Genomic DNA, 10178 nt, shown 5'->3' with positions numbered 1-10178 from the left:
GGAAACAACACATCACTGAATGAGAATTGGATTAACATACCTTGGATCCAGTTCACTGAAATATACCAATCAGTTGTTGATGTTCATTCTAAAATGGAAGTATGGATAAGACTGATAAGTTGACAGGTCGTCATGACACACTTTGCAAAGTGTCTGATATTCGAGCCCCACTACTCCTTGGGTGATCACCAAATATAAAGTTTCATTCAGAGTTCTCAAAAGTCCCCAATTCACCTGTCTGATAGACCCAGCTTAACAGAAATTAAAAAAGACACTGAGCAGGTTTCCATACTCCACAAGAACTGCTGTTTATTACAAATAAACCATTTCTAGCTATTGGCAAACAAACATACGAATTACCAACATGTAACTCATAGTCCAAACTCCGAACCCCTCCCACTTGTTAAACCTTATTCCTACGCCGCACATACACACAGACAAACAAACTTGAATGTTCAGGATGGAGAAAACGATACTGAAGAAGTGCAGTTCAAATATCAATACGAGTTCAGGAGGCGACCTTTTTGCCTTCCAACAGCTTCTGTTCTCTGATCTCCAGTTTTACACATTTTTTCCAATTTTTCACAGAAGAAACAATGTGGTTGACACATTAATTGTAAACTCCTTTGGTTATTAATAGAGGCAACATTTCACAACACCTGGTGGGAGATAATATCTAGCCATCTTTCTGACTTTGGTCACTTCACTGAAGACAGTGGGCAAGCGAGGAGACATTGTCCGTTATGCAGTTTCAAGGTTTCTCTCTGTATTGTTCAGAACCACAGCATTCACTTCCTTAGGTGCATCAGAGAACTGTGGCTAAACTGATGACTTCTGACTTCAAGTTGTCCAGATTGCAAGAACAAATCAGCAATCTGCACATATACCCAGTGCCATGACCTCTCAGATCTCTTCCCCACCGCTTGAATAAAAAAAACTGTTATCACAACTCACAATGCATGCCAGTAAGTTGTTTTTAGAAAGAGCAACAACTATTTTCACAGTCGTTGGCCTAAAGCATTTTTCCCCATTTTGTTCCACAATCCAAAATAAAGAAAAACAAAAAGATACAGTTTTTAACACAGGTTCTCCCAGAAATGTTTGTATCTTTGCCTATGAACTTTTAAAGTAAATTTGATTTGGTAATCTGGCTACTACTAAAGACACTGAGACCTTGGAGGAGCATTTAAAGGAAGAGTTTTAGACAGACACCTGTGAGTGAGCCTGGTTAGTAAACTTAAGTAGAAATTCACCCTTTTCAAACTACTTACATTTATATCTGCTGAAGTAAATTAACAAGGTGAAGACAGATATTTAACTCAGGAAGGCATCCTGCAATGAATCAAATGTGTGAATTTGTCACCAGAAACACATGATTAAGTTGTCAGTCTCAGTTCATTAAATTGAAGAATTAATCATGACTCAGTGATTATGTTAAAAGACTAGGTCATACTTCAAACTCCATCTACCTGTTTTAAATTCCATGCCGCAGTTTCTGTCAGAGACAATGTGAGATCTGATAAGATGGCTTTGCAGTGAGTCCTCTGCGGTCTTGACTAATTTATTTGGAATGGAAAGGTTATATAATAAACAGAATGTTTGTGCAGGATCAGAGAGGAGGGATGTATTGAACAGACCCAATGTTTTCCTCAGTAGCACATTTACCAAAATAAAAGAAGTGATTTGAATCAATTCGTTAATGAAACTAACTCAGCCACCGAGTTACAATCAGCTCATTTCAGCTGTGGTAATTGCTGCTGAGAGATTCAATTCTCAAAGATCCAGAAAGAGCGTTGTGAGCCAAGGACTGGAAATTCTGGGGCAAAAGTGATGGTGATAGTTTTGCATCCAAATGCTGTTTGATACAGTGTCACACAAGAGACTTGTAAATAAAGTTCATGGAATAAAAGGGGCAGGAGTAACATCGATACAAAATTGACTGAGTGATGGAAACAGAGTGTAACGGTCAATGGATTCTTTTCTCAGCTGGAATGTTTTCAGTCCATTCTGGCCCGTAACATTACAAAAAAGAAAAAATAATTCATCATAACATTTGTAATGATTAGATTCACCCACTCTGCATTGAAATAGAAGTCACCCATTGTTACCACCTGCATTTAACAAAGTTGACTGCATTCAACAAAGTCCATATATTTGTCTTTCCCATAGAGCTATAGCAAAGCAGGGCTATAAATTACATCCAGACGCTGAAAAATTGCAGAAAAATACAGCTCCTGAAATCTCATGAACACACTGCTGTCTCCACAGGTGTGCTGTGTGGTGGAATTTCTGAGTAAATCCTTTCCTACAATCAGAGCAGATGCATGGTCTATACCCAGGGTGAACTCACTGGTATAAAAAGTCAGTTGAGATGATCACCTAAATCCCGTCCCACACTGAGAGCACCCGACAGTCTCTCATCGGTGTGAATATGTTGATGGTACATCAGTTCCACAGAGCTCTTCAAGCGCTTACCACAGGCTGGGCATTTAAAAGATCGCTCAGAGTGAACCCGCTGATGGCGAAACAGGTCCCCAGAACGTTTAAAGCACTTCCCACAGTTTTGGCATTCAAAAGGCCTCTGATCAGAGTGAACACGTTGATGGCGTATCAGGTCCCAAGAACTTTTAAAGCACTTCCCACAGTCTGGGCATTTAAAAGGTCTCTCCCCTGTGTGAACACGCTGGTGTGTCTTGAGGTGAATTTTCCGAGTGAATCCCTTCCCACACTGGGAGCAGGTGAAAGGTCTCTCTCCGGTGTGAGTGCGTTGGTGTGCACGGAGTTGTGATGACCATATGAACCTGGACCCACAGAGAGCACAGCTATATGGTCTATTATCAGTGTGAACACGTCGGTGTGACTTCAGCTCCCCAGAACTTTTATAACACTTCCCACACTCTGGACATTTAAATGGTCTCTCCTCAGTGTGAACTCTCTGGTGTGCCTTGAGGTGGGAAGGGTCAATGCATCCCTGCCCACATTCAGAGCAGATAAATGGCCTCTCCCCAGTGTGGAGACGCCGGTGTCTAGTGAGTTGAGATGATCGCCTAAACCCAGTCCCACAATAAGAGCACCTGAATGGTCTCTCATCAGTGTGAATACGTTGATGGAGCATCAGTTGTGTGGAACTTTTAAAGCACTTCCCACAATCTGAACATTTAAAAGGTCTCTCCTCGGTGTGCACACGTTGATGGGACTGCAGTCGGCTGGAACTTTTAAAGCACTTCCTGCAGTTTGGGCATTTGAAAGGTCTCTCCTCAGTGTGAGTCTGCTGGTGTGCCTTGAGGTCATGTGACCGAGTAAATCCAATCCCACATTCAGAGCAGGTGAATGGTTTCTCCCCAGTATGAATGCGTTGGTGCACAGTGAGTTGGGATGACCACTTGAAGCCAGCCCCACAATCAGAACATCTGAACCACCTTTCCTCAGTGTGAACGCGTTGATGTGACATCAGCTCACTGGAACTTTTAAAGGAATTCCCACATTCTGTACATTTAAAAGGTCTCTTCTCAGTGTGAACCTGCTGGTGTGCCTTGAGGTGGGACGATTGAGTGAATCGAGTTCCACATTCGGAGCAGGAGAATGGCTTCTCCCCAGTGTGAATGCGTTGGTGCACTGTCAGTTGAGATGACCACTTGAAGCCAGCCCCACAGTCAGAGCATCTGAACCGTCTCTCTTCAGTGTGAACACGCTGATGGGACATCAAGTTACTGGAACTTTTAAAGCACTTCCCACAGTGGGGACATTTAAAAGGTCTCTCCTCGGTATGAAGTTGCTCATGTGTGCGTAGTGTGGATAGCTGAGTGAATCCTTTTCCACACAGGGAGCAGGTGAACAGCCTCTCCCCAGTGTGAATACCTTTGTGAATTTTCAGCCCAGAGTAATGACTAAATCCTTTCTCACAGTTGCCAGATTTCAATAATTTCTCCCCAGTGTTACTGCATTTGTGCTTCTTGAGGCTAGCTAATTGGCTGAAACCTTTTCTACACACAGAACATGTGTATCTGTTCTCCCCACTGCAAAATGTGCTTTCTCCTTCCATGGTTAAAAGTTGTTGGTAACTGGTTGTGATAAATTGAGTGACTCCATCAGATCATGACGTGATTTTTGATTTCAGTTTCATGACTGCATACCATCCTCTTTGCTTACCCTGTGAAATTAATTTTAAAAACAGAAGAAAGGAATGAGCAAGAAGCCACAAAAACATAAAGGCAGGTTGTAAAATTGTACCGAGTGAATCTGGTAACTTGCTGGGCCAGCTCTTGGGAAAAGCGACAAGGAAAGCTGCTGGATTGCCACAGAAATTCAACTGGGGCTAAAACTAATATCAAACAAGGAAGGGAACTGCATCCTGGTCTGGGCTTACACAGGACTATGGGACCTACATGGAGCAGAGTGACAGAGAAAAGAGGGAGACATACGGAAGTAATCAAGGGATTGCATACTCTGCAACTTGTCCAGAATTTTGACAGGACATTAAAAAGGCATCTGGATGGGTACATGAATAGGAAGGGTGAAAAGGGACATGGGCCTAGATTTACAAAGGATATCTAGTCAACATGGATGAGTTGGACTGAAGGATCTGTTTCCATGCTGTATATCTCTCAGACACTATTAAGTGTCTAAGTCCTGCCCTGATTAGCCCTAACAAACTGCAGCACCACACTTATCTAAATTAAACTCTCTCAGCCACTCCTCAGCCTATGTGCTCAGCTGATCAAGGTTTCATTCTGAGATAAACTTCTTCGCTGACAACTACACCACCAATTTTGTCATCATCTGCAAATTTAGTAACCATACCTCCTATATTCACATCCAAATCAATCTTACAATTCACAGAAAGTAGTGGATTGCATTGATACTTGTGACACACCATTGGTCACAGGCCTCCTGTCCAAAAGGCAACCCTCCAGCACCACACTCTGTCACCTAAAAGCCAATTTTGTATCCCAATGGCTAGGTCTGCCTTTACTCCATGGTGGTGCTGCTGAGATACCATAGGTGGTGAACATTGAAGACCCCACTCAGAGTACATTCTTCACACTTGCCACCCTAGTGGTCTTGCTGGACGACACTGAATAAGTTTCTACACACAAGGCTACTGTATAACAAGCATTTTGTGACACTGTATTAACATGGACAGAGGACTAACTAAGTATTAGAAGACAGAGTTGGGGTAGCAGTATCCTTTTTCAGTGGCAATCTGCACTATGAGATGTCACGGATCAGTTTTCACACTACAAATCATTTAAAAATAGACTTGGATAATGCAAGTGTATGTTGTGTTTCCAAGTTTGCACATGACTCAGAAATAAGAGTTAACTATTTTGCATTTATTCCTCTATCCAGCTACCTGCTCTCATGAGGTAAAATACAACTGCATCCTCAGTAAGTTTAGACAATTAGTATAGATTCTTATTAAACAAAACCCTACATTGGATCAAAAACCTCAGTTTAATTTTGCCCAGTTAAATGACCATTTTCTAAGGCCACTTCATGTTGTCTCATTTCCCTGACTGGAGTTTTTTTTTCTTATTTCATCTCCTTTTCCATCTGTCTGTATTGCTTCCGCTCCTCATTATCCACCTCCTTGTTTTCCTTTTAACTTAATTTCTCCCTTTTCAATTTCACCTCTATCTTGGCTACTTTTAGGAATGACATCTCAATTTAAAGTTCCCTTTCTTCCAATACTAATTATTGAATAATCACTTGAAGCATTCTTGCTTGTAAGACCTTGCTCTGATTTTCTACCTTCAATTTATTAGCTAACTCTCTCAGTTTATCCCTAGTTAAATACTTCAAAAGGTGTTATCTTCCAAAACTCTGGTCAATATTCAAAGTCATCTTCAATGCAATGCAACAAATTTCACAACACAATCGATGTCTGTCAGACCCTAAGTATCTCATGCTTTCAAAAAAAGTGAAACACAGATTCCTTTAAAATTGTGTGTATTTAAAATCTGCAAAGTCCCCAGTTATGACTCACTGTTATTTCTTGAATGTGATGGCTTACTAGTTATAAATAGGGATACAATACTTCAAATTTTGTCTAAATAATGAACTAGAAGTTCATTTCATAAAATAAATGAAGATTAAACAAAACAGACCAGCCTAATTCCACGGCATGGCAGCCCAGCACTTAGCACTACAGCCCCACAGTGCCATGACAAAGGTTCAATTACACCCTCACCCTTCGGTGACTGCCTGTGTGGAGTTTGTATATTCTCCTGGTATCTGAGTGGGTTTCGTTTGGGTGCTCCAGTGTCCTCCCACAGTCCAAGATGTGCTGGTTAGGTGGATTTACCATGCTATATACCCAATAATGTCCAGGGATGTATGAGTTAAGTGGATAAATCAGGAGAATGGCAGAGTTATAGGGTCGAGAGGTGGATCTGTGTGGGACGCTCTTTGGAGGATCATGTGGACACGAATGGCCAAACAGCCTGCTTCCACATTGTAGGGATTCTCTGACTCTACTTGCATCTAACAAATTTTAAGCATTTCAAAATACATAGCAAAACACAATCCGATCCCTTTCCAACACCAATACTTTACAATATTCAAATACCAGAGAGTGTTCCATTTTAAATCTCACATTGATTTGATTTAACTGTTTCTTTCAATACCTGGTCTTGACACTTTCAAGCACATCTTGGCAGAAGTTTTCCAACTGAAATCCTAACCCTAAATGATTCTACTTTCCAAATGTTTTGAATTAACTCCTTCAATTTGGAGAAACTGTTCTGACATCTGACCTCAGCCAGCTGTTGTGTGAACTGCTACAACCCAAAGCTTTCCAAATGATAGGGATTTCCACCCTGATCTTAAAAAAAAAACTCTTCTAAAACCAAAAGCAAGCTCGTTGGTTCTCTCCCATCATAAAAAAAAAACAAATAAGCTCATATTATTACTCCAAGAAGATCCCAGTCACCAGGACTCTGGGACACAGGTTCAAAATTATGACACCAGCTATGCTGCGTTGCTTATTAAACCCCAAATATTAACAGACCAAAGCATGTGTCGTTCGTTCAAAATCCAAACTTTAAAACATAAATTACATTATATATATATATAAAGCACACTTTATAGTCAAGGAGAGTAAACAAACAACCGAGGGCATGCAGGCCATGAGCCTCTGCAGACCAGTCTGTGCCAGCGACAAATGCAACATCAGTACAGGGCAGGGAAATTCTCTCATCAAAAGATGGGTTTTATTTTGGTCTTTGCTTTCTAGATTGATTACAGATCTCATTGCTTGACTTGGCTTATGGTGAAACTCCTTTGTATCATCAGGGAATGCCAAGGCCAAGCAAATGGAGAAGAATATGCCAAACTAAGTGGGGGTTCCAACACTGCCAATTTCACTTCATTCTTCATCCTGATCATATCAGATATGATGCTGTCAATCTGTGCAATACATGGCATGAAAGGAGCAGTTGAGCCTGGAGATTTGTTGGACAAAACTTTTTTGACAATCTCCTTTGTCAAGTTTCTTTTGTAAATTGATGACTTTTGTGTTTCCCTTCTACAGGGCATGTGCTTCTCCCTTCGAATACTATTTTTGAATTCAAGATCGAAATTGGTGCTTTTAAAAAGGGACGCTGCAGTCCCAAAATCAGCCACAATTCCACAGTGCCAAACTCCAGCCAGTTATAAGAGTGTTAACATCAGGAGAAACAAATGTAATATTGTTAGATTGTCAATCTTGGAAATGATCAATAACAGCAGAATCTTCTTCTTTCAGAGGACACTGAAATCGCTGGCTGAGCCAACGATATCCAGCCTGGACAAGACAGTGGTGAGTTCTCCCCTTAAACTGCTTCAGTATACTGGTTTTTGAGGTTCACTTATGAACTCACTTAAGCATCACTAGGTTGAATGAGTGAGTGAATTCCTTCCCATACATGGAGCAAATGAATGGACCCTCTCTGGTGTGAACTCATTGGTGAGCAAGGAGAGAGGATGAACACTCAAAACTCTTCCCACAGGAAGTACACCTGAATGGCTTCTCCTCCGTGGTAGGTAAGACTCGAGTGCAGTTGATAGTGAATCCCTTTCCACACACAAATCAAGTGAAAGGTTTGTCCAATGTGTGAATTTACTGAGGTGCAATGGGGGTGGATGGCTGCTGGAAACCTTTCCTACAGGAAGTACAGCTGAAACACTTCTCCCCAGTGTGAACTCACTGGTGTCTCAGCAAATTGGATGACTGAGTGAACCCCTGCCCACACACAGAGCTGGTGAATGGTTTCTCCCCAATATGAACTCGCAGGTGTATATTCAGGTTAAATGAAAACATTAACCTCTTTGCATAATAAGTGTAGCTGAACAGCCCATTCTCATGGACAATCTGCTGGTGTAATATGAGGCAGGTAGTTTGTGTAAATCTCTTCCCACATTCTCACTAGGTGAATAGTCTCTCCTTGTATGAATTCATTGGTGTGAATGGAATTTGGTTGTCTGAGTAAATCCTTTCCCACACACAGAGCAGGTGAATGGCTTCTCCCCCAATGTGAAATCGGTGATGGATTTCAAGCTGTGATGGACAACTGAATCCTTCACCACAGTCCTCACATTTACACAGTCTGTCCATGGCAATGCCCATCCTGAGAGATACAAAGATGGCAAGCAGTTGAAGCCTTGACTGCACACAGATTGAGCACAGTATTTCCCCGCTGCAAATGGTGTAATTTTTACTTTCCCCAATCTGATTGACTGTTGCAAATTCTTTCCACAGGAAATTTACTGGAATGCACTCAGAACGTGTGACTGTGTGATGCTCTTTCCAGTCTGCTCACTGGAACACAATCACTCAGGTGTGAGTGTGTGCGTGTATATTTCTGGGATCTTGTCACTCACACCAATGTTTGAAATCATTTGCCACAGCCAGAACAAACATTTCTCCTTCCACATGCAGAAGCCAAATGTACACAGTTCATGATTGATTGATTGGTTGATCATGAGACAACTAGATCTTGACAAGAAATTTGCTTTGTGTTTAATATTTCCAAAGCCACCTTTTCAAATATTCTGCAAAAGGAGTTTGCAAACATCATCACAGTCGATTCTGGGCAGAAATTCTGAAGTCTGTTCCAGATTCTAAGGAATATTACTTTTCTCTCCTGTTCCCCAAATCCGTAAATCCCATTCCACAGTCCCTCCCTCCCTTCCTCTTTGGACTGAAACCCAAACCTGTCTCCCCAAGTTCTTCCTCGATACCAAACTTTCTTACTCCCTCTGGATTCAGTTCACCGGTTCCTGTCTGTAGACTACGAGTCAAAGCAACGAGTTTGATTCGGGGTTTGGTGTTGCCTGTGGGTTTTCGTGAATGCACCCCTCCCACCTCCTTGGGTTCCCTCCTGAACACAGCCCCTCGTTGGTTCTCCCCACCCTCCCATCCAGGCTTCAGTGAGATACGCCTTTCCCTTACCAAGATGGCGCCTCACCAACATGGCGGCCAGTGACTCCGCGGCCTCAGGCCTTGCCCCCACCCCGACAAAGAGGTTATAAATTCCCCGGGCCCGCTCCTCCCACGGTTTACATTCCTACCATGTCTCACAGTCTCGTCCCCCGGAGGCAGGAGAGGAATCTTGTCACTCGGGCCTGGTGACCTTCCCGCCCAGGCGCCGGTTCCATTCCTTTCGCACACTCAGCAGCAATAACTCCGACCCGCTCGGGGTGACAAGGCGTCCTGGGCTGTTAGACGTCAGTTCCGGGCAACAAGGAAGTAGACGTGGCTGGAGGTCCGAGCTGGAACGCGTGGTCCTCCAACCAATCGGAGACAATGAAGGGCGGTACGATAGTGTGGACCGCCCCCAGGAACCTGACTTGTGTCCATTTCACCCGTTGTTTCTATTGAGCCTGGTCATAGATGCCAAACCTGTGGCGCAGGCAGGACTAGTATCTGGGCTTCCCCGTCCAAGGTCAGCGACATTACCACTGCACCCTCCCCTTGGGCAATTAAGAACAAAAACAAAGTTACTGAAAAAGCTCAGGTCTGGCAGCATCTGTGAAGGAAAGGAAAACAGACTTAACGTGACCGGTGACCCTTCCACAGAATTACACCCGACTCCCGCTCATTCGGCGGGGACACGAACCACCAGGAGACAGTAAGGACTGCGGGTGCTGGGAAGCCAGAGTCAATAAATGTGGAGCTGGAAAAGCACAGCAGATCAGCC

The 10178-nt window shown here is 42.8% G+C and overlaps 1 protein-coding gene across 1 annotated transcript; it reads right to left on the bottom strand.

The window, feature by feature from the left end:
• Positions 1–105: 105 nt before the first annotated feature.
• LOC125449094 (gastrula zinc finger protein XlCGF26.1-like) lies at positions 106–9700 on the bottom strand. The gene is made up of 2 exons (XM_048524714.2): positions 9550–9700; positions 106–4150 (listed from the first exon to the last, which is right to left on the bottom strand). The coding sequence occupies exon 2, from the start codon at positions 4040–4042 to the stop codon at positions 2363–2365; it is 1680 nt and encodes a 559-aa protein (XP_048380671.2). The 5' UTR covers positions 4043–4150; positions 9550–9700; the 3' UTR covers positions 106–2362.
• Positions 9701–10178: the final 478 nt, after the last annotated feature.

Source organism: Stegostoma tigrinum, chromosome 43 (assembly GCF_030684315.1).
Source record: "Stegostoma tigrinum isolate sSteTig4 chromosome 43, sSteTig4.hap1, whole genome shotgun sequence".
Taxonomy (NCBI): Eukaryota; Metazoa; Chordata; class Chondrichthyes; order Orectolobiformes; family Stegostomatidae; genus Stegostoma; species Stegostoma tigrinum.
This window is presented reverse-complemented; position numbering and strand designations above follow the sequence as displayed.